This window comes from Elgaria multicarinata, chromosome 10 (genome assembly GCF_023053635.1).
Source record: "Elgaria multicarinata webbii isolate HBS135686 ecotype San Diego chromosome 10, rElgMul1.1.pri, whole genome shotgun sequence".
Lineage (NCBI taxonomy): Eukaryota > Metazoa > Chordata > Lepidosauria > Squamata > Anguidae > Elgaria > Elgaria multicarinata.
The window spans coordinates 12,524,007-12,548,847 of NC_086180.1; the positions used below are offsets into that span (position 1 = coordinate 12,524,007).

At 44.6% G+C, this 24,841-nt stretch overlaps 1 protein-coding gene across 1 annotated transcript; it reads right to left on the reverse strand.

Moving 5' to 3' along the window:
* Positions 1-2,734: 2,734 nt before the first annotated feature.
* LOC134405014 (protein FAM47E-like) lies at positions 2,735-24,373 on the reverse strand. The gene is made up of 9 exons (XM_063136073.1): positions 24,028-24,373; positions 22,070-22,448; positions 11,640-11,780; positions 9,789-9,811; positions 7,650-7,797; positions 5,947-6,144; positions 4,568-4,720; positions 3,663-3,740; positions 2,735-2,890 (listed from the first exon to the last, which is right to left on the reverse strand). The coding sequence occupies exons 2-9, from the start codon at positions 22,433-22,435 to the stop codon at positions 2,735-2,737; spliced, it is 1,263 nt and encodes a 420-aa protein (XP_062992143.1). The 5' UTR covers positions 22,436-22,448; positions 24,028-24,373.
* Positions 24,374-24,841: the final 468 nt, after the last annotated feature.

Consider the following 24,841-nt stretch of genomic DNA (forward strand, 5'->3'; position numbering starts at 1 on the left):
TATTTATTTATTTATTTATTTAGCACCATCAATGTACATGGTGCTGTACAGAGTAAAACAATAAAATAGCAAGACCCTGCCGCATAGGCTTACATTCTAATAAAATCATAATAAAACAATAAGGAGGGGAAGAGCATGCACCAAACAGGCAGTATAAAAGTCAGAGCAAAATCAAGTTTTAAAAGCTTTAGGAAAAAGAAAAGTTTTTAGCTGAGCTTTAAAAGCTGCAATTGAACTTGTAGTTCTCAAATGTTCTAACCTCCTCTTCTTTCCCCAAAAGTTGGATTTTTTTTTACATTTTTGTTTTCTGGTGGTCTGAGAAAAGACTGAAGAACCACAGGACAATGATTTAATGACAACAAAATGTAGACACCCCATAAAAAGTGATTGCAGAATGGGAATTCCTGCAATCCTGTACCCTCTTTCCTGGGGTGGGGAGCCTCAATGAAATCAATGGGACTTACTTCGGGGTAGTTATATATAGGACTGTGTTGAAAAGGCCCAGTGTGGAAGCACCCTTGATCCAACAGTCTTTATCTAATGCAGAAGTTCCCAGAACAGTTTTTGACCACCTCTTTCCAGGATTTTAGTCTTCCTCGAAGGGAGGGAAATGATCACCACATCCTGCAATTCACTATAGTCATGAAGGAAGAATCTTTCTAGTGCTGTCACCTTCCGGGTCAATAGGAAGTTCAAGCTACCCATTGCACAGTCAATTTCCTTTGTAGGAAAAAAAAAGAACTGTACATCATTGTATCTTTATTATAAGTTTATTTAGAAGTGTATATATTAAGATCAGAAATCATAGAGATGCAGCACCCACAAGCATACAAGTAATGCTAGTCCCATAACAGTATCAAGTTCAGCTCTTAAAAATCCAAGATATTGCTCTCACAACCTTTCCTCACATGGCTGAAGTCCCACAGCGGCTGCGAATCTGCGCTGTTATATGCCACAGCCGCAGATTCACAGCCTCTGTGGGGCTTTCCTGTGAAGCTGTGTTTTGAAAAAGTCTGGGACTTAACCCAACTTTTTCTGTGGGAGTGAGGTCAGTACATCCCTTCTGCCTTCTGACCTTGCTCTGGGACTGATCTGGAGGGCAGTCCTGGTGAAAGGCAGCCAGCGATTGGTCACAGGAAACCAGGAAGAGGGTGGGGGGGAACTCCAATACCAGGATGACCACCGGAAAACCCATGCTCCGTCCTTGGCATTGGGATTACCTAGGGTGACTGTATGAAAAGGAGGACAGGGCTCCTGTATTTTTAACACTTGCATAGAAAAGGGAATTTCAGCAGGTGTCATTTATTTATTTATTTATTTGTTACATTTATATACCGCCCCATAGCCGAAGCTCTCTGGGAGGTTTACAAAAATTAAAAACAGTAAACATTAAAAGTATACAAAATTTAAAACATAAGAACAACAGTATAAAAACAGTATAAAAACAACAGTATCCATTTGTATATATGGAGAACGTGGTGAAATTCCCTCTTCATCACAACAGGTAAAGTGCAGGAGCTATACTAGAGTGGCCAGATGCAAAAGAGGGCAGGGCTCCTGCAGCTTTAACTGTTGTGATGAAGGGGGAATTTCACCAGGTTCTCCATATATACAAATGACACCTGCTGAAATGCCCTTTTCTATGCAACTGTTAAAGATACAGGAGCCCTGTCCTCCTTTTCATAGGGTCACCCTACTCAATGAGCATTTACCAGCCCCACGTGCACACACGCAAAAAGAGACCAGACCCTTCTTTAGTGAAGAAAAGCTAAAATGCTTTACTTTACTCACAGTTTCTTGCATAAAAAATGCATCTACAGTGTAGAGTTTCAATCAGAGTTTCTTGAGTCCATTTCTTTGTTCTACAGCACTGGCAGGAGGGAGGGAGAGAGAGCATGCACATGTGCTCTCAGAAATGGAGGAGGTCGGGGCGGGGGGGGAGCTACAGAGATCCTAAGGCTAGCTGTGCCCCAAATTCCAGTGTATTAACTAGCTAACTGCAACACTGCCCACTTCTCGTAAGTTGCAGACAAGGTTGCAATATACCCAACCATTAGTGTCTTCCTATTCCCATTTGTTCAATTTTTGAAGGATTTTTTTTTAACCATGACATTTCTAGCCCTTTCCATTACTTTGATGCGTACTTTGCATGCAGGATTGAAGTTGTATGCAACCAGGGCTGGCGCTGCCATAGAGGCAGCTCAGGCGGCGGCCTAGAACACCAAGGTAAGGAGGCGCCGAACAGCGTGCCCAGAAGCCACTCTCCCACAGCGGCTCTGAGAGGGCAGCTTCCAGGAGCGCCGTTCCAAAGCCGCCTGCCCACCCCAACACCTCAGTGTCCTGGCTTTGAAGCCAGGAGCGGCTTCCAGCTGGGCGCTGGCTTCGAAGCCAGGACGTTGGGGTGGGGGAGCAAGCGGGCAGCTTTGGAACAGTGTGTCTTTCTGAAGCTGGCCGGCCGGCTGGCCACCCCATCCACCCCAGCATCCTGGATTCACTTCAGCTGGGCGGGCGAGATGGTGCCCTGTGCCCAGGTACACTGCGGTGGGGGTGGGGGACGCTGGAGTGGGGGTGGGGTGGGGACACTGGGGGTGGGTGAGTGAAAGCAGCTCACCTGCCTAGGGCGCAAAATAGTCTGGCACTGGGCCTGCATGCAACATTATGTAAATTTGTATATACTCATGCCATACCAACTGTTTATAATCTTTGCTTCAGCTGTTAGGTGGACAGGAAGTAGTTAGTCCATGACAAGCCCTCCCTGAGGTCCAGGCCCTCTGTCGTTGGAGCCATCTTCTTTGAGCACCTCTCCTCTCTGAAATTCACTCCTGGCGTTCCTCAGAGCTCCCACGCCTGGTCCAGTAGCAATCTGTGCAGCCAGCATCTGCCGCAGGAACTGCCATGAAACAGACATGAGTTTGTTTTGAGAAGGAGCTCTCAGGCCCGGAAGGCGCTGCCTTATACTGAGTCAGACCCAATGGAGGCTGGCAGCTCCGATGTCAGTGGGGCTGTGAATCTGTTCCGGGTTTCAGTCAGAACTCTAAAAGAGCTATCCCAAGCACCTTGGATAGCTCCTTTAGAGTTCTGACTGAAACCCGGAACGGATTCACTGCCCCACCAGCATCGGAGCCGCCAGCCTCTACCGGTCAGGCCATTGGCTCATCTAGCTCAGTATGTTCTGAATTGACTGACAGTGACTTTCCAGGGAAGGGGTCTCCAACCTTAGACATCCTACCTAATCTAAAACCAGACAAGCAAGACAATAGGAAGTCAGGTGAGCATCTTCTTGTTTGCACACCCTGCAGCCAAACATGATTTTGATAGTGGGCATTGTAGACTCTTCAATGTGTGCATTTAAGCTTTAGAGCTTCTCTAAACAAGCACACTCGTGATTGGCCACTCATGGGCATTTGCGGGTCCTTTACACGACATTGTCAAGCCAGGATATCTCCCATGCTATCCCCTGGAAGTCACACAATTGGGGTGGGTGGGGAACACACACATATAATGTGGTAATATCTGGGGAAAGTGGGATTTCTCCACCACTAGATGGCACTTTTCCAGGAAGAGAACAAATGTGGTTGTGTGTGAAGGAGCACATCGCAATGGTGGGATTACTGCGAGGAGAAAAGCCATGGGATTTTTCCTGTGTGTAGAGAAGACCTTACCTCTGGGATCCGGTAGCCCTTTCCTTCAAGGAATTCCTTGAAAGCATGAGTTCCGTGAAGCTGCAAAATCTCAGCGTCCTGCAGAAGTATCCAAAGATAAAAGTGGGAAAGGTTCACAGCAAAGGAACATTTCCTTCCTTCCTTCTTTCCTCCCTCCCTTCTCTCACTCTCCCTCTACGGCCCTCTTCCCTCCTTTCTCCATCACTCATCCTCTCTCTGTGTGTCAAAATAGACACGATTCCCAATTGCTCCCATTAACTTCTATGGGACAGACTAAATGGGCTGCAATTTGGGAGGAGAAAGGGATCAATCTGCCCTTCGCACAGGGACAGAAAACAGGTTTCACACCCACACCCAGTGGTGTCCTCAAGCGCATCCCATTATTGTCTCCTATAAAAGAGAACAACTAACATTCCCCCCTTTGGGTCAGATGTAAAATGTGCCAGTTGGAGCCAAACTAGACTTGGAGCATCTCTACACCAGTGATATATGGCAAGTGAGTGATTGGCCACTCAGGGAAGTTTGTGGGTCCTTTAAATGACATCAACAACTTCCTGGACTTCTCCCGTTCCTTCCTCTAGAAATCTCGCGCTAAAAAAACCTGAGATATTCTGGTTCATTTGAAATAGTGCAGGTTTTCCCAGCATCTAAACTCGAAGTTGCACTATAAAGCAGCCACTAGATGTTACTGTCCTGTCTCATTCAAGGCTATGAGCTCCAAAATTCGTATACCTTGAGACATCTAAACAGAGGGGTCTGTTTGAACCATGCTCGTCTATATAGGTACCATGTCCCAACACCGTTCCCTCATTGCTTACATGTCATGTGGTATTCTAGCATGTTGCATTAACCAATTCAGGGTCTCCAATGCAGAAAAAGAAACCCTCTTGGGTTCTTGACAATACCTTTTCACCCAACTCCCTCCTTAAATTCATGATCCTTGCATCCTTCGACTTTGGATCTTCAAAAAGTTTATTCACTTTCTGTTTTGTCCAAGTCTTTGGATCCAGGTACCAGGCACCATACCGGATCTTCTCCCACTTGGCTCGGCAAGAACCCTGTAAAATTCACTAATATTTAAATTAATCTTACAAATATTAAAATGTGCTAATATTTATTACTGTTGTATTTGTTTATTTACAGTGCACAGTGATTGGCCATTGTGTGAACAGAACGCTGGGTGAGATGGAGCCTTTACCTGATCCAGCAGGGTCCGTCTTATGTTCTTATGTTAAATGGGGAAAAACAGATGTGGTGATGGTGGTAGGGGGAAATTGGAAGAAACTGTCAGCATCCCCCCCCTCCCACTCCCTTCTGTTCCTTTCCTGCAATTCGCTACTTCTCTCCTAACACTTGGTAGCAAAGGAGTATGGCAGATGTTCATTGTAGATGTTATTTATTTATTTACATTTGTATTCCGCTCCAGACTAGTCAACCAAGGAAGGTTTGCTGGAAAAGAGCTTTTCTCAGGAGGCACTGAAAACAAAGCCGTGTTGGTACCTGCCTGACCTCCAAAGGCAGAGAATTCCATAGAAAGGGGGCCACCACACTGAAGGCTCTTCTCCAGGTGAACCCCAGTCAGGCCACAGGCCCATGTGGAACCACCAGGAGCATGCCCTCTGATAACTTCAGTGACCAGGCAGGTTGGTAAGAGAGAAGGCGCTCTCTCAGGTATCATGGTTCCAAGTTGTTTAGGGCTTTGTACACGAGTACCAAAATCTTATTTATTTATTTATTTATTTGTTGCATTTCTATACCACCCAAGAGCCGAAGCTCTCTGGGCAGTTCAGAAAAATTAAAACCATTCCAAGTATAAAACAACAGTATAAAACCATAACATAAAATACAGTATAAAAGCTCAACCAGATAAAAACAGCAGCAATGCAAAATTACAAATTTAAAATACCGAGTTAAAATTTATTTATAGACTATTAAAATGCCGGGAGAATAAAAAGGTCTTCTCGTGGCGTCTAAAAGCATATAATGTAGGTGCCAAGCGAACCTCCTTAGGGAGCTCATTCCACAGCTGGGGTGCCACAGCAGAGAAGGCCCTCCTCCTGTTGGCAAATAGGCAGCCAGAGCAGTTCCCCCAGCAAAGGAGTTGCAGGCTGGAAAGACATTCTTTGCCAATCTTCACAACCAACCTTGTAAGTCTTCCAGTTCTTGTTTTTACCTTCACACTTACAGGGAAGCTTAGAGAGAGAGAGATCTCTTCACTTCATCCCAAAGAGAAGCGCAGCCATAACAACCTATGTTTCCACCAAAAGTGCTACGATTCACTTACCTTTGCATGGCTGCCTTGCCGAGCGGTGCTTTTCATGGTGGCCTGAGAAGGTGGCATTCCAGCATACTTCCGCAGCTCCGTTGGAACGTCATGTAGCTCCACGGCATATATAGGAGCAGAGAGAGGCAGGTTGATCTCATAACCTGTGTCAAATAGGCTAATAATGGTGGCCTCATCAGTGTTATATTTGTCTCCTCCCTGGAATGACAATTCAAATTCAAGCATGTAGTATCCAATTTATCAGTCTTCCCCAACCTGCTGATTGGGAATGATGGGAGTTGAAGTCAAACACATTGAGATTGCAATATGTAATCCTTTTACAATAAAAGGAATATGTTACACCTTCAGTGTATTTCTGTAAATCACTAGGGTGACCATATAAAAAGGAGGACAGGGCTCCTGTATCTTTAACAGTTGTATAGAAAAGGGAATTTCAGCAGGTGTCATTTGTATGCATGCAGCACCTGGTGAAATTCCCTCTTCATCACAACAGTTAAAGCTGCAGGAGCCCTGCCCTCTTTTGTATCTGGTCACGCTAGGCAGGGCTCCTGCAACTTTAACTGTTGTGATGAAGAGGGAAATTCACCAGGTGCTGTATGCATACAAATGACACCTGCTGAAATTCCTTTTTCTAGACAACCATTAGAGACACAGGAGGCCTGTCCTCCTTTCCATATGGTCACCTTAGTTATACATATACATTTCCATATGCAGATATTGGTGTCCCATTCTGCTGTCTTTTGGGTAATGCCCATGTGGCTGCAATACATTAATTTAGATAGATATTTAGATAGATAGATAGATAGATAGATAGATAGATAGATAGATAGATAGAGATAGGGGTTGGACTCGATGGCCTTGTAGGCCCCTTCCAACTCTGCTATTTTATGATTCTATGATATATAGCACAGGGATCCCCAACGTGGCACCCTTGGGCACCATAGCATTCACAGGTCCCCAATATGTAGCCCATGGGCCACTGGTGTTTTTTAAAAATATTTTAACCCATTTTTTAAAAAAAACAACCATACATGGATTTGTATAAAACGCTGCAACTTTCTAGCAACTACACATGGACCGCAACAAAAGTGGACCAAATATCCAAATGTATCCATTTGAAGGCGACGTTTGTATGCCACCTGTTCAAATATTGAAAGCGTTGCGAAGTCCTCAGTCCTTTGCATTACAGGAAGCGAGCATTTCTCCTTCCAATGTTGTAAGATCAGTCTTTTGGCTGTCAGAAGGGTGCAGGGAGTCCATTTGTTAATTTCCGTGAAGCGGATAAATAATTCAAAAGAGCAATCAATATCAATCAATATTAAAAGTTGTTCCAGTACATTTCTTTTCTGTATAATTACCTCCCCATGAAAAAGGGCCAACTACTGGACACTGCCAAAACATATGTTTAAAAGACACTTTTGCTGTATTGCACTGCCAACAAGTAGGCCAATTAGACAACCCATTATTAAAAGGATGTTGCAGCATCCAATAAACACAAAGCAAACTTTTTGCTGAATAAGATGCAGCCTGAGATCCACAGACGTGAAAGGTAGACACCAAGTGGCGAACCCCTGATTAGGCATTTTGTGGTGGTGCCCACAGCAGTATCTCAAACTCCGAAATATGCCTACGGGTCCAAAAAGATTATAGCATAAGACATCTGGGCTTGAAATGGGATTACATACAGGCATTATTTTACTCACCAGAGAATCAAGCCAGGTGCAGAACTCCTTTGTAGCTCGCTCTACATTCTCGTCAAGGGGAGGAACGTAATTCAACCTGGCCTCCCTCTCTCTTGCTGCTACTTCTTTTTTGGAGAACCACGTGTAAGGATCCTTGCCTTTGGGGCCCCTGCTGCAGGAGACATTGGCACAACACCACAATTTACATCCCAATCTGATGCATATTCAATAGGGTTTATTCCCAGGAAAGTTTGTTTAGGATTGTGGCCCAACAGCACAATCCCATACATTTTTACTCAAAGTAAGTCCCATTGTTTCCAAGCCCAATTCAAGGTGCTGGTTTTAACCTATAAAGCCTTACATGGCTTGGGACCACAAAACCTGATGGAACACCTCTCCCGACATGAGAGCTCAACATCTAAGGGCCTCCGCTGGGTGCCTACTCCGAGGGAAGCTCGGAGGATGGCAACAAGGGAGAGGACCTTTTCAGTGGTGGCCCCTCAATTATGGAATTATCTCCCTGACGAGGCTTGCCTGGCACCAAAGTTGTTACCTTTTCGGCGCAAGGTCAAGATTTTTCTCTTCTCCCAGGAATTTAACAGCATTTGACAGCATATGCTGAGTTTTTTAACTGACCCCAGAATAGTTGTTTTAAAATGGATATTGTCTGTTTTTGTATTTTATGCTTTTTATGGTTTTAAATTTTGTATATTTCTTTTTAATGTTCACTGTTTTTAACTTTTGTAAACTGCCCAGAGAGCTTCGGCTATGGGGTGGTATATAAATGTAATAAATAACAACAACAACAACAACAACAACAACAACAACAACTGTTTTTAGTGGAGCTTACTCCTAAGGAGGTGTGCATAGGATTATAGCCTTCTTGTTCTTGCACCACTAGTGCCTATCGATCAGTGGAAGCTGGTGGCTCCAATGTCAGTGGGATGATTAATCTGTTCCGGGCTTTGCACCTTGGACAGCTCCTTTAGAGTTCTGACTGAAGCAGATTCACCACCCCACTGACATTGGAGACACCAGCCTCCACTGCAATTGGTCAGCCTTCCCTCTCCTGACTGGCGCTGGGATGCTGGGAGTTGCAGTCCAACACATCAGAGGGTACCAGATAGAAGAAATCTGCAATAAATAATTGTAGCATTCATATGCTGCTTTTATAAGTGCACTGGTACATGCAACAACTCTGCAGAGTAGATCAGTAGAGCAGCCATTCTCCCCCACCCAATAATAACAACAACAACAACAATTCACCAATAATTATCCAACAACTGGCCATCAAATTCAGCCCCATCAAATAACCTACACCATACTATACATACCCACCAAAAACAATCTTGGAAAATGCAGATAATAAAATATACTCAGACAGAACAATTTGTAAGGGACAAGACAATACCTTGCAATCGATCAGACATAACAGTTAAGGACAAATAAGAAAAAGAAAAAAACACTTACCTCATTGACATAGCAATACCTAATGACAAAAATGTTGTAGAAAAGGAAGAGGAATAAAGAGAAAAATATACACTGCTGGCCATGGAAGTTAAAGAACTATGGCAACAGGAAAAGGTCACAATTATCCGTCACTAGCATCACATCAAAAGACTATACAGAAAACCTTCAGAAACAGGGCCTACCAAAATACATCCACATCAACATCCAGAAAGTAGTCATACTTAAAACATGCTCAAAAGTCAGGAAATTCCTGAATCATTAGACAGCATGACCTGGCAAAGCCCAACATGTCCATCTAGAAAAACCGTCACGAGTGAGAAGAGAGAGATTATGATTGTGGTGGATTAATTTCTCCTTCCACTTTTCCCCATGTCAGGTAAAGGTTCAACACCACAATCTCTGTATGTTACAGAAGGAAGCAATCACATGGGATAGCTCATAAATGCTTAGCCAATTGAACCCACAAGGTGGCATTCAAGAGCTGAGATGGTATGTATTTTTACATCACTCGCTCACAGAACTCAGAATTAAGCATCAAAGAATTCCCCCTGTCCATTCCTTCTGCCTATGGGCATAGTGAAGGAATGCATGCTTTGCTACATAGGCTCCAAAGCTTGTTTGTGGTTGATGTAATTTAAAAAGGAGTGATTTAAAGTGCAAAAGAGCCTCAGCTAAGGGACCCTCAGTTACGCTCTCCAACTACTTTGCTGCAGCTGTTTTTCTCCCAAAGAGGTTCCAAGACAAGGAGTAACCCCTGCCAGGAAGAAGAAGGAAAAACATCAGGGATGAAGCAATTTTAGAATCATAGAATTGGAAGGGGACCTTGGAGATCATCTAGACAAGGGGGGAGCAGTTTATGTCCCTCTAGATTTTAAGTAAAAGATCCCTTCAAGTGTCAAGGTTGCATGCCTGAAAGTGCATTCCGGCATACAGGCAACAAGGATGCTTGTTAACAAGATGTTGGATTGCAACTCCCAGCAGCCTCAGCCAGTATAGCCAAGGGTGAGGAATGATGGGATTGACCCCTTAGGCTACCATCCTATTACCTGGAAGTAAATCACATTGAGTCCAATGCAACATATTTCTGAGTAGATATGCATAGGATAGGGTGACCATATGAAAAGGAGGACAGGGCTCCTGTATCTTGAACAGTTGCATAGAAAAGGGAATTTCAGCAGGTGTCATTTGTATATATGGAGAACCTGGTGAAAGTCCCTCTTCATCACAACGGTTGAAGCTGTAGGAGCTATACTAGAGTGACCAGATTTAAAGGAGGGCAGGGCACCTGCAGCTTTAACTGGCATGATGAAGAGGAAATTTCACCAGGTTCTCCATATATACAAATGACACCTGCTGAAATTCCCTTTTCAATACAACTTAAAGATATAGGAGCCCTGTCCTCCTTTTCATATGGTCACCCTAATGGCTTAGGATTACACTGTTAACCTTGCATTGTAATACATTATAATTATGGCAATTGCGTTTATTTTGTGAACCACTTTGAGCACACTGTGTTGTGGAAAATGTGGTATACAAATAAATTTGACTATGTCTTACGGTGTACTCCAAACAAAGCGTGGTTACTAGATTAAGGGCCTTCTGAGCTTAATGGGATGCACTTCTGAGCAAGAGCGTCATCACACAGGGAAAAACCGCGTTTGCTTACTGTCGCTTCTCCGCCTGTGTGTTTGTTTCTCATTACTTCCTCTTTTGAAAGAGGAAGTAAACAACCTGCACGTGGCCCATTCAGTGGGCCGTTTTCATCACGCTGCTTCTCCTGCACGCAGCAGGAGATAGCGGCCACTTCTGTCTTTAAAAATAACTCGGACATGGGGTGTTTTTTTGTGGCACAAAGAAGGCTAGAAGGGTCGGGAGGTGGACGACGTCTTGAGAGGGACCCGCAAAAATGTGTGAGTGCCCAGTAACGAGTGTGCAACAAAATGCTTGTCTAATGGAGCTCTTTATACATTTAGGATTGACCTGTTAATCTTTAAGATACCATAGGTCATAAGAACATCAGAAGAGCCCTGCTGGATCAAACCGAGGGTCCATCTCATCCAGCACTCTGTTCACACAGTGGCCAAGCAGCCCTCGGCCAGGGATGAACAAGCAGGACATGGTGCAACAGCACCCTCCCACCCATGTTCCCTAGCAACGGGTCACACAGGCTTACTGCCTGGAATACTGGAGATAGCACCCAACCATCAGGGCTAGTAGCCGTTGATAGCCTTCTCCTCCAGGAATTGATCCCACCCCCTTTTAAAGCCGTCCAAATGGGTGGCCTTCACTACTTCTTGTGGTAGTGAGTCCCATAATTTAACTATGCGCTGTGTGAAGAAGTACTTCCTTTTATCTGTCCTGAGTCTCCCACCAATCAGCTTCATGGGATGACCCCATTGGGTTCTAGTATTATGGGAGAGGGAGGGTCTCTGCTGTTTCTGGCATCCATCCACAGATGCTGCACTGCCACCCTTTCAGACAGCTCCACAGTCTTTCAACACTGCATTTCCCTGCACTTACCAAGAGATCAACTTACTTGACTCTTGTTTGTCTGTTTCTTTTGTCTTCCAACCGAGGTGGGATTGTAGTGGGAATGAGATGCTCTTGTTCAATGTCTGCATCAGCTTCTTCACTCATTGGAAGCATCTCTGGATCCAGGACGCTAAGGACCTCCTTGAAAAGCTAAAAATGAAAGGGGGGGGGAACCCAAAAGTGTTTTGGGGTTGAAATATGTCACCAGACTGATTACTTTAGACATCCATGATGTGGTGCAGGTTTCAAGCATAGGCCTCTGACCTGTTTTGCTTTTAAAAAAATATGCTTAACATATATGTGTTAAATTTATGACTGGTTTTTTCATTAAAAATAATGCTCATATTACAAATATTCAGAAAGTCTCTGAACAGTAGAGGCTGATGGCTCCAAGTGTTAGTGGGGTGGTGAATTTGCTCCGGGAGCCCCTAGCCCCCACTGTCTCTGACCCTTAGCAGTGAGGCATAACAAAGAAGTAAATAATAATTTAAAATGAAACAAAACATGGATTCTCTGAGCCTCTGTTGCAGAAAATATCTTTGCTGACCCAGTTAGCTTCACCAAACAAACCACTCAGTGTATGCTCAGAGACACATCACAGTCTCAGAAGCATAGAATCATAGAAAAGTAGAGTTGGAAGGGGCCTATAAGGCCATCGAGTCCAACCCTTGGTCAAGAAGGTTTGTAGTGACTGAAAGGCTGAAGCAAGGAGTCAGGCTGAATGAAACATTACACATAAATGCATGGGATGTAATCAGGGTGGCCTCTTTCTTTCAAAAGAAAGAAAGGATTTGAGGATTTGGAGCACAGAGGCAGTTGGGGGAGGACCACTGCCTTGTCCTATTTTATTGGATTATTTTCAATTGCTGGGTCCCAAAAATGTGGATGGGGTTCATGAGCATGTACTAAGCTCAACTAAAAACTTTTCTTTTTCCTAAAGCTTTTAAAACTTGATGTTGTGCGGACTTTATACTGTTAGTTTTACCCTACCCTGTGCCTGCTTACCCTACCCTGTGCCTGTTGGCATTCTCTTCCCCTCCTTATTGTTTTACTATGATTTTATTAGATTGTAAGCCTATGCGGCAGGGCCTTGCTATTTACTGTTTTACTCTGTACAGCACCATGTACATTGATGGTGCTATATAAATAAATAAATAATAATAATAATAATAATAATAATAATAATAATAATAATAATAATCTATGTCATTCCCATGCTCATGTAAGAGGAGACATGATAGAGGTGCACAAAATTATGCCTGGTGTGGAGAATGCAGATGAGGAGACATTTTCCTCCCTCTCTCATAATCCTAGAACCCAATGGGGTCATCCCAAGAAGCTGATTGGTGGGAGATTTAGGACAGATCAAAAGGAAGGGCTTGTTCACACAGCACAGTTAAACTATAGAATTTGCTACCACAAGATGTGGTGATGGCCACCACTTTGGATGGCTTTAAAAGGGGTGGGGTGGGATGTTGGATAAATTCCTGGAGGGGAAGGCTTTCAATGGCTACTAGCCTTGATGGTTATGTGCTATCTCCAGTATCTGAGGCAGTAAGCCTGTGTGCACCAGTTGCTGGGGAACATGGGTGGGAGGGTGCTGTTGCACCATGTCCTGCTTCGTTGGTCCCTGGTCAACAGCTGGTTGGCCATTGTGTGAACAGAGTGCTGGACTAGATAGACCCTTGGTCTGATCCAGCATGGCACGTCTCATGTTTTTATATCAGTTATAGACCAAGAATTATAATTATTACATTCCTTTGTTTCTTTAGTGATCTTGATTTATTGTTATGCTTCTTCTGCTTCTTGCCTTAAATTCATTAACTTTATTACAAAATGAAATAAAATTTCATGATTAAAATAAAATAAAAGGGAATTCCAACCAGGCCAACCGTAAATCCCACAAAGGCATTCAGGAATCACCTTAAAACAGGGAGTCTTGTGGCACCGTAAAGCTCTCACTATTTACCCCCCTTACAACCATCTATATACTTGCAGCTAAAAATAACTCTTCATGCATCGAATGAGGTGAGCTCTAATCCACAAAAGCTTATGCTGTAATGAAATGCGGTAATCTTTAAGGGGCCACAAGATTCTTTGTTGTAGTCCTTTCTGTGACAGACCACGATGGCTACCCTTCTGGGAATTTGACCAGATTCTATTAGCTTCTGGAGTTGAACCATCTTGATTGGTCTCCTGCTCCTGCAGTGGGCAAGGTTCACAGTCAGTCTAAACATCACCAGGGAACTATCAAACCATGGCAAAGGGGTCAAGAACATACCAACCACCACCACTACTGAACACCCCCCGGGGCCTGAGCAAGACTGTGACCTCCTACATGTGTTGGATCGATAATACATTGGATGACACATTGGGGCAGCCCCATGGCTGTTCAAGTCATGAGAACCTCTTTAAAGAATGAAACTGCCCCCCTTTCATGCATAATGATGTTTCGGTTTGATATGCAAAGTGGGAGGTTTCAGTTTTGTGTCTACTGGTAGACTTACCTTTCCCTGGAGGAAAACTAAACCACACAAAGAATGTCAGTTACTCAGATTGCATTTCATCCTGTGGATTTGTTAGGCACTTGACTACTAGGTGCAAAATAGGGTTGCCAACTTTTTTAGGCCCCTGTTCCTGTGCCTTAAATGGCAACTTGATTAGCAAATGGTCATGCTTGTAGGAGCAGGCCAGACCAGCCTTTTCCAGCCAGTTGGCTACTTAAATACACTCAGAATTATCAGCAATGCTAATGGTCAGCAGCAGTGCCACCTCTCTGTTAGATTAAAACAGCAGCCCTAAGCACACTCACCGGGGAGTTATTCCCCCTGAACTCGATGGGGCTAAATGTGCAATCCTACACACACTTACTAGGAAGTTACTTCACTTACTAGGAAGTAGGGGTAACTTCCCCTACTGTCAGGATATATATGCAATAAATAAATAAATCGTCATGCCCCACTACCTTCCTGGCAGGACAATCCTGAAATCTGTGGAGACCTTGGAAGAAAAGGAGGATCCTGCCTCTGGTCCAAGCAGTTGTGAGGGTCACAGAAAGTTGAATGATGCCAATAGCCCTACTGAGACCACCACAGGAAGCAATGCTGCCTTTGAGAAGTTGTGGCAGTAAAAGACCCTAAGAACTTCTCTACATGAGAAATGAATTGCACGCTCATGATTGGCCGCTCATGGAAGTTTGCGGGACCATTACATGACACCAACACGCTCCAGGACTGTTGTGTTTCAGCTACAGAGTCTTATCAACAGTCCATTCAAAACACAGAGATTTCTCTGACCAGCAATCCTGCCAGTAAAGATGCTCCAAGGTTGTCAAGTAATAAGCAAAACAGATTCACAAAATCCAAGCAATGGAGAGGCAGAGGTGAAGTCTGAGGGACATTCCAAGGTCCAGTTCACAAAATCCACTTCAGATCAGCAATTCAGGATACACAAAATTACTACTAGCAACAGATAACAATGGTTGTTGCCAGTGCTGTGTCTCTCACTGTGCTGACTTTTATCCAGACCTTAGCCTGGACACACCTGTCTCCCAGCTGTGGCTCATTAACTGCCTTTCTGGCTAAGCTAGCTATATAACCATGATGTTTACAGAGCTGAGTTCCTGGTGTGCAATCTAGAACGTTTCCTAAGAGACCAGATTTGCTCTCTGCACTTCATTTATCATCTTTCCTAAGGGATGGGTGGATGCCTCACTTCTAGCTCAGAATCTGAACCATTGGGGACAAGAGGAGGTGAAGGATGATGGTCTCCCCTTAGCACTCACAAGAGGGCTGCATTCTCAGCTGCACATCCACTCTCCTCCTGCAATGCTGCCTCTGGAACATCCTCAGGGGAAAGAGAGTCCACGAGTTCAAGTAAGTCAAGTTCCTCCTCAGATGAAGACTCTTCTGGAGAGGCCATGACAAGCATGTCTCCCGTCCTTTCCCCCCATAATCTTGCTTTTAAAAAGATTGGGAAAATGCAGTATTTTTGCAGTATTTCTGCCATCACACAACCATGTATTTCTGCATTCACGCTACAACACGCTTTGATACAGGCAGGTGTTGGGCAGTGCCATGGTGGTGACAACACTCAGGTAGGCGTGTTGCCCTACAGTATCCCAGTACATCAGTATGCTGCTTCACTGGTCTACTGTTGGTGCACAAGTGTCCCAGTACACTACTGTCTGTGAGGGCAAGAGACAGCTATACCACTGCAGAAGGCCGAAGTAATTCCAAAAAAGACGTCATTCGGAGGAGCTAGGTTTTCCCGGAGGGGTGAGGAGCAGCAGCCCTGCTCTGTCAGTCCCAACCCCATAACCAATAATTACAGGGGGAGGAAAAAGAAACAGGCCTCAGGAGCAATGTTTATCAGAGGCCCAACCCACCCATGTACTGTTATAAATCGGAAAGGACTGATATAAGAGAGGATGGTGTACATTGCCAACTCACAGTCGGGAATAAGCACCATCGCCATAGTGGTGGGATAAACAGGTGGTGTAGAAAAGCGCTAAGCACCTGAAGGAGCCCTACGCGGCTATGCTGGCATGTGTGTACGACTCCTACACATGGTGGCCAAATGTGCGACCAATGGAGTATGTTGCAACACACAGGTCATTGCCAAGGCATGGCCCCATGGCCCGTCCATCACGTGAAACCCCTCTCAGGAGCAAATTGGCCTTTCAGAAAGAAGGGACAGAACCCTTCCAAATGACAAGCCACCAAGGGCGGAATGCCTTGAAAGGAGGCGCACATGTTCAATGAAAGAAATAAAACTTCTTACAGCAAGAGAGGCCAATGCAGATCTTAAGGAAATTTCTTGGAATAACCATAGAAACAAGGGGCTCCTTTGTGAGCCAGGCCATGAGAGCATATTCACAAAAATCAGGAGAATGCTTGGGAATACAATGTCCTTTCAATTCAGGCTACAAAATGTGCCAAGAGGGATTGCTTGGCTGCAGTCGCCTATTGTATGGCCTTGTGAGCATTGTGGCTGTTTATTGTTCTGTTACAACAACAATAAAAATCCCCTATAGTAAGAACCATCACCCCCACACACACTATACTTGCGAGGGGCGAGAAAGGGAAATTCTTCCTGGTGTTGCGCTCACCCAAGAGAGAATCCTGCATTGGTACTGGGGGAGACATACCAACACACCATGGCATTGATGCGTAACAGATTATTCATTAACTCCTCTGCCAATGAAATCTCTGTATCAGTGGGGTGACCAACTGTCAGGATTTCCCCAGATTTGTCCTGGTTTTTGTTCTACCTTGGGTGTCGGGGGGATTTTCTGTAATTTTCTATAATGATCTGGAATGACACATTTTCCCCTTTAAGGCTGTCATTAGTGAGGTGGGGGGGAGAATGTCACACTTTCTGGAGGCATGTCATTTGCCCCCCCTGCCCCAATGGAAGCCTTAAAGGGGAAAGTGTGTCATTCCTGGACATTATAGAAAAGCCCCCAATTGGAGCAGTGTTGAGGAAAATTACATGCTTTGCCCTCCTTCAAAGAAAGAGGGGAACGCGTGCTTTCCAGGGTCTCCCAAAAGCATATAATTCCCCTTTGCCACACTAATGGTGGCTGCCATTAGTGCAGGAGGGGGGAATGACGAACTTTACAAAGGTCCCAGAAAGCGTGGTTTCTTGTCGCCCCCAAACTGCTACAGTTGGGGCGTTTAAGACCCCAATTGGAGCAGTGAGGGGAAGGAATGACATGCTCTCCCCTCCTCTGTTCCAATCGGGGCCTTTAAGGTGGTGGTGGAATGACACACTTTCTGGAGGCCCCAGAAAGCCACTTCCCCCTCGGGTGTCCTCTTTTTTGGTTTCCAAAAATATGGTCGTCATATGTACCAGCAAGACTCCTAACTGCATTGTTGGAATTACAGAAGGGAAGGAGCTGTCCACTGCCCTTACGTGAAAGTCCCCTTAGCTACTGTTTTTGGAAGCAGGGCCTGGTCCAACCAGCTTGCCTTGGGTAGTTATCCTCTTTCAGCACACAGCTGGCATCAAGGGTAGGCAGAATTGGGCAGCTGTCCGGGTTCAACACCCCAGCAGGGGCCCACTGGCAAACACCCTCTGGGCCTGCTTCCCCTTTGTGGAGTTGCAACTTGCTTGTTTGCCTGCTTCTCGCTCCGGCCCAGACAATGGTACTGGTTTTATTATTATTTGTTTATTTAAAGCATTTTTATAGCGCCACCCCACCATTTCTGGCATCGAGGCGCTTTACAATAACATATAAAACAATTCCATTAAAACCCTCAACCCACATTAAGACAATTCCATTAAAACCCTCAACCTCAAACCAGTGTCCCTTGGACACTGTCTGGATCTTGTTCTCACTCGGAATTGCTCTGTGTTGGACTTTTCTACTGCTCACTTTCCGCTGTCAGATCATCACCTAGTTTCTTTCAATATTACTCACAATCCCCCTCCTTCACGTCCCGCTTCTCGCTCTTGCCGTGACTTGCAATCTATCAATTATGAGGCTTTTTCCCAGTCTCTAGCCTCCTCCCTTCCTTCTGTCTGTTCGGCTGTCTCCTTGGACTCAGCTGTCTCCTTCTTTAATTCCTCCTTATCTTCAACTCTTGATAATCTTGCTCCATCTACAACTCGGATAGTTCGCCCTTCTCAACCCCAACCGTGGCTCACCTCTTCCCTCCGCTACCTTCGCTCTTGTTCCCGGGCAGCTGAACGCCTTTGGCGTAAGACCAGGGACCGGGCAGACTTTGTCCATTACAAATTTGTACTCTCCTCTTTCTCTTCTGCCATCTCACTGGCCAAACAGCAGTACTACTCAACGCTGATCCAATCAAATGCTAGGCATCCTCAGCGGCTCTTTGCGTCCTTCAATTCTCTTCTGAAGCCTAATCCGCCATCTCTCCCCGCCTCTCTGTCTGCTAATAACTTTGCCTCTTTTTTCAATGCTAAAATCCAAACTATCCGCTCTGATCTGGCCAGCTCTGCTCCTCTTCCAGTTCCTGTTCCTCATCTGTCAGCTCCTCCTGCAAATTTCTCTGCGTTTCCTTCGGTCTCTGCGGATGAACTGTCTGCAATACTGCGCTCTTCGAAGCCTTCCACTTGTTCTCGTGATCCGATTCCTTCTTGTGTCTTTATTAATCTTATTCCTGCTATCCTCCCTTCCTTGCTACATATTATTAATCTTTCTCTGTCCTCTGGTTCATTTCCTTCTGCTTTTAAACATGCTACAGTCTCTCCCATTCTCAAGAAACCTACTCTTGATAGGCTATCTCTGTCTAACTACCGACCTGTCTCTTTGTTGCCGTTTGTTTCAAAGATCCTGGAGCGTGCGGTCTACTCTCGCTGTCTTGACTTTCTTTCTAGTAACTCTGCTTTGGATCCATTTCAATCTGGATTCCGTCCTCTGCATTCCACCGAAACAGCCCTTACTAAGATCACCAATGATCTCCTTACTGCCAAGTCTAAAGGCCATTATTCCGTTCTTATTCTGCTTGATCTAACTGCAGCCTTTAACACGGTTGATCATGATCTTCTTTTAGATTCCCTTCATGACCTTGGATTTTGTGGCTCTGTCTATAACTGGTTTGCCTCCTATCTAGCGGGTCGCTCTTTCAGCGTGTTGGCTAATGGCAGCTCGTCTTCCTCCTTTCCCCTTTCAGTAGGGGTTCCGCAAGGCTCGGTTCTTGGCCCATTGTTGTTTTCCTTATACATGTTGCCCTTGGGCAAGCTTATTCAATCTCATGGCCTCCAATATCATCTGTACGCCGATGATACACAACTATATCTGTCATCTCCGGAACTTTCTCCTGATGTTCACGATCGTATCTCAGCATGTCTTTCAGATATCTCAGCTTGGCTGCTTCATCGTCGCTTGAAGCTTAACATGGCAAAGACTGAATTGCTTGTTTTTCCTCCTAAACCTTCTCCTCATCTCTCATTCTCTCTTACTGTCAATGATGTTACGCTTACTCCGGTCAAGGAAGCTCGTAGCCTTGGCTTTATCTTCGACTCCTCGCTCTCCTTTATTCCTCATATTGAGGCAGTAGCTAAATCTTGTCGATTTTTCCTGTATAATATTGCCAGGATTCGATCATTTTTGTCTGTCTCTTCTGCCAAGACGCTTGTTCATGCACTGGTTATTTCACGGTTGGACTACTGCAACCTTCTTCTCTCTGGCCTTCCTTCTTCTCACATCAGTCCGTTGGTTTCTGTTCACCACTCTGCCGCAAAGATCATCTTCTTAGCTCGCCGCTCCGACCATGTTACTCCGCTTCTGAAATCTCTTCATTGGCTTCCAATTCACTTCAGAATCCAATATAAACTTCTCCTGTTAACCTTCAAAGCTTTTCACGGTCTAGCTCCTTCCTATCTCTCCTCTCTCATCTCACACTATTGCCCCGCTCGTGCTCTTCGCTCCTCTGATGCCATGTTTCTCGCCTGCCCAAGGGCCTCTACTTCCCTTGCTCGGCTTCGTCCATTTTCTTCTGCTGCCCCTTACGCCTGGAACGCTCTTCCAGAACATTTGAGAACTACAAGTTCAACCACAGCTTTTAAAGCTCAACTAAAAACTTTTCTTTTTCCTAAAGCTTTTAAAACTTGATGTTGTGCAGACTTCTACTGTTACTTTCTACTGTTAGTTTTTCCCTACCCTGTGCCTGCTTACCCTACCCTTACCTGTTTGCATTCTCTTCCCCTCCTTATTGTTTTACTATGATTTTATTAGATTGTAAGCCTATGCGGCAGGGTCTTGCTATTTACTGTTTTACTCTGTACAGCACCATGTACATTGATGGTGCTATATAAATAAATAATAATAATAATAATAATAATAATAATAATAATAATAATAATTAAAAGCCCTCAACCCCAATTTAAATCACCCCCTCCCCAAACGCTTGTGAAAATAAAAACGCCTTACAAAGGTGTTTGAAACAATTGAGAGTGGGAGCCTGTCTAATCTCCAGTGGTACATTATTCCATAACCGGGGGCCAGCCACTGAAAAAGCCCTGGCCCCCGCACATTCCAATTTGTAGTGGGGGACCATCAGAGCACCCTGCTCCTGAGAGCGAGTCTGCCAAAGGTAAGACACAGGAGCGAGGTGAGTGCTCAGGAATCCAGGACCCAAGCAATGCACGGCTTTATACATGGTCAACAAAACCTTGTAGCGCACCCTAGCAGCCACCGGCAGCCAATGGAGCTCTTGAAGCACCGAAGTGATAGAAGACCACTTCAGGAGCCCCTTGACCAACCTGGCTGCTGCATTTTGTTCAGCCTGTAGGCGCTGGACTTGCTTCAAGGGAATCCCTGTATACAACAGGTTGCAATAGTCCAGTCTGGAAAGAACCAGGGCCTGGACTGTGGTGGTAAGAGCAGCCTCTGACAGAAAGGGGCGAACTTGGCGGAGCACATGGAGTTGATAAAAGCAACTGCATGTGAGATGTACGAGCTGTAGACGCCACTGCCTTCTTACTCAGTGGCTCTCAGCCTGCCAGGCAAGCAAGTGGTAGCAATGATGAGAAAGATCAAGTGTAGCTGGGCCCTTTAGACAAGCATAAAACAGCAATCATAGGCAAATACGTTTACGGATGTATCTTGCTAACCCACCCTAAAGTCAGTAGGTTTGCCGACTTTCAGTAGTAGAAACAGAATTTCACCAGAGGTCCATAATTGATTGTAATAGTGACCCTGTTCAGAGGACACCCTGAGCCACGGTGTTTAAGCATTTGGAGCTAAACATGACATATGAAGCATGACTTAATGTGTCATGTGAACCATTCCTAACCACGGTAGCTACATAACCACGGTTAAAAGACACTCACTAACCATTTGCTGCAAAAGGATTAGCAGCCTTACCATGGCTTAGTGTGTTGTCTGAATATATCTGTTTTGTAACTGCCAGATATGTCTGCAAACTGCCAAATATAACTTTTTGTTGCAATTGTTTGCCAGACTTCTGCTGATATTGTTGTGCTTGAAAACCTATTGATTGTTCATTATTGATATGACTATTCTGAAAAATAATTCAGTTTCATTTTACCATCCAATATTATATATTTTACCCAAAAAAAAGTGTGTGGGGAGAGAAGCCATTTACTGGTCCAGCACAGCATTATTGGGTTCTTTGCACTTAGAGTGTTTGTTCTGAATTTGTTCGCTGGGAATCTTGTCTTTTCTGTTTTGTATAGCCCTATGGATCTGCTTTCCTTTTTAGGTATTATCAAATTATCGAAAGATTTTTAACTTTAGATGCTTTCAAATTAGACTTGTAAAGAGTCCAGATGTTGTCTTCCATTCAAAACCCTGTTGTGTTTTCCCACTACTTCTTCTGTCTTTTTCCTTACTACAAAAAAAAAAAAAACCATTAAAAAGAAAATAGAAAATCTGCAAAACGCCTTCTGATGGGTAGCACTAGGAGCCCTCCATCTGGAAGCATCCTTTGGTAAATGCAGGGTCTTACCTCTGGAGGGATGCTTTCTTCCAAATGAGGATAAAGCGCTAAGGGGTGCTGGCTGAGACAATACTCGATCTGAGCGATCTGGCTCTTTCTGGCATGGTGCATCGGACGGAGTTTGGGGGCACAGCTCTGGGGCTTGCTTAGCATCCATTTGGGCCTCTGTTGCCTCTTGCCCATGCCTTCAGGTTGACCAGGGAACATAAGAGGGACAGGCCCCTTGGTAGGTCGTTGGATGACGATGTTGCCACACGGAGGAAGGAAGCCCTCTCTGAAATCATCCAAGCCGCGCTCCAAGAACCGCCAGTGCTGGCTGTTTAATGAGAGCCTCGGCTTGTTACAGGTGTGTTTTTGGAAGCACTGAACAGGCATGTTCTCCTTGTATCTGGAAAGCAAAAAGGCAAAGATACAGTCAGTGCAGGCTGGTGGCTCCGATGTCAGAGGGCAGAGAATCTGCTCCGGGTTTCAGTCAAAATCCGTCAGAACTCTAAAGGAGCTATTTGAGATGCAAAGCTCCTTTAGAGTTCTGGCTGAAACCTGGAGAGGATTCATCGCCTCACTGACATCGAAGCCACCAGCCTCCGCTACATAGGGTGGCCAGGTGTCCTACTTTGCAGTTCTCTATTGCCACCTAGGGTATTCTGTATATAGACGGGGTATACATTGAACTAATAATGCAGTGGTGTAGCTAGGTCATTTTGCATCTGGTCAAGACAGCAGGGCTCCTGCGGCTTTAACTGTTGTGATGAAGAGGGAATTTCACCAGGCGCTGCTTGCATACGAATGACACCTGCCGAAATTCCCTTTTCAATACAACTCTTAAAGATACAGGAGCTCTGTCCTCCTTTCCATATGGTCACCCTAATTTAAATAATAGTTATTATTTCTAAATTTGCACCTATACAGATAAATGTACACATGAAAATGTTATGCAGATTGGTGTCTTGTTTTGGTGAGGCAGTTCTCTTTTTTGGCAACGCAGAAGCGGCTACCCTACCAATCAGCTCAGCACCATTTTCTACTGGGCTTGCTCAGCTACTAGGTTGACACACACACTCGTACACACACACACACATTTAGCAGGTAAAGGTTTTCCCATCACTTAGGTCCATGGGGGGAAAAGCTTCTCTACTTAATTTCTACATCAGTCTTCTGTTAAAGGCATAGGAGCAGGGCCAGTAAGAAAAGGTGGCAACGCAGGCACAAGCACTTCTGATTTTCAGAGAAGCTCCTTATATTGCTTCCCAACCTACACCTTCACCACAAAACCAATACAGAACTTAGTTCTCAGAATTTGCCTGTAATGCCAAAGCAAGCAGATGCAAGAGACAAAGCTGGGACCACCCTTAGACTTGGTGTCTTTACTGTGTTTGCATGTGCACGTAGGTCTTAATTCATTAATCACTTTGCTGGTAAATAGATGTATTTCCATAATACCTGTTATTCTTCTATTTCTGTTTCTATCAAATCAGAGTGTATTGCCAAAGTAGACCAAGGATCTCTATTTTAAATCAGCAAGTGTTAAATACTCATACTATTCAAAAAGGTTTGTCACACAGGCTCTTCCCAGGTTTTGTTCAGGATTGGCAACTGATCAGAAAAAGCTAGCCATGTTTGCTCTTGTGCATTTAATAGCAGCTTCATTGGCAGAAATCAACTCAGGGATGGACTTTTTCTTGGCATGAGAGGCAAGAATTATCAACTAATGCCTGAAGATCAAATAGCTGTTAAAGGTAGAGCTACAGAGGCTGGTTGAAAAGTTGGCAATCATATGTTTGCCTACTTCCTGGTATATTCATACAGGGAAGAGGGAAAGGGGCTTCTCTGTTCCAACCGTTGGAGTTCTATATGAGCCATACCACAAGAAATAGGGCATTACAAGTACCCCATGTAAATAGGAATTTCCAAATACTTAATATATGCCTTATGCCAAACTGTAGAATCAAAGAGAAAATGCAACTTACCCTTTAGTAGAATAATGTTACACTGGAGAATGATGAAGGAGGCATTTACAGCACAATCGTATGCCTTCTTTCAGTGGGGCTTACTCCCAGGTAAATGTGCTTTGGATTGCAGCCTTAAATTCTTAGCTAAAGTTAGCATAGGAAAAATACAGACCAGCTGGCAGCAAAATTGCACCCACAATCTGATACCAAAAGCTGAATCAATGTTACAAATATAGGCATGTACAAATATGTCCCGTAATATGTGGTTCTTGGTTAAATGGATCTCTGGCTTCTGAGTTGTCATAAAACAGCGAATCTTTCTCTTTGGAGAGAAGAGACAACTGGGTGCATTCCCAGCGGCATTAAGCACGATCTCTTGGTGTGTTTGGGACTGGTTGTTGTGGCAACCGAATGCTGCCCAGCCATTCATTCACGGCAGCAAATTTTCTACGTGCATGAACCAAACGGATTCCTCAGTGTGGAAGTGTAACCTGAGAACACCAAGAAAACATCTGGATGGTCTGGAACTAAACAATTCTGCAATTACTTCTATGCATTAAGTGAGCATTCCTCTTGTGTTTCTCAAATGAAATGTGGCGCCAACACCCAGCGCACTCAGGCAGTTGATGGGGTCCATGCACAATAGCAGGGCCCAGTGGGGCTGAGGCCTATCCTGTCTGGTGCTCCACCACAATCAGCCCCTCAGATGGCATAACCACTGGCACATGCTGCCCCTTGAAACTCCCCAGCAGCGCTGCAGCCAACACTCACTCCCTTCCTCTCTGCCAGGTGTCCTACTTTAGAGAGGTGAGTCCTCTATTTTGGAGAGCTG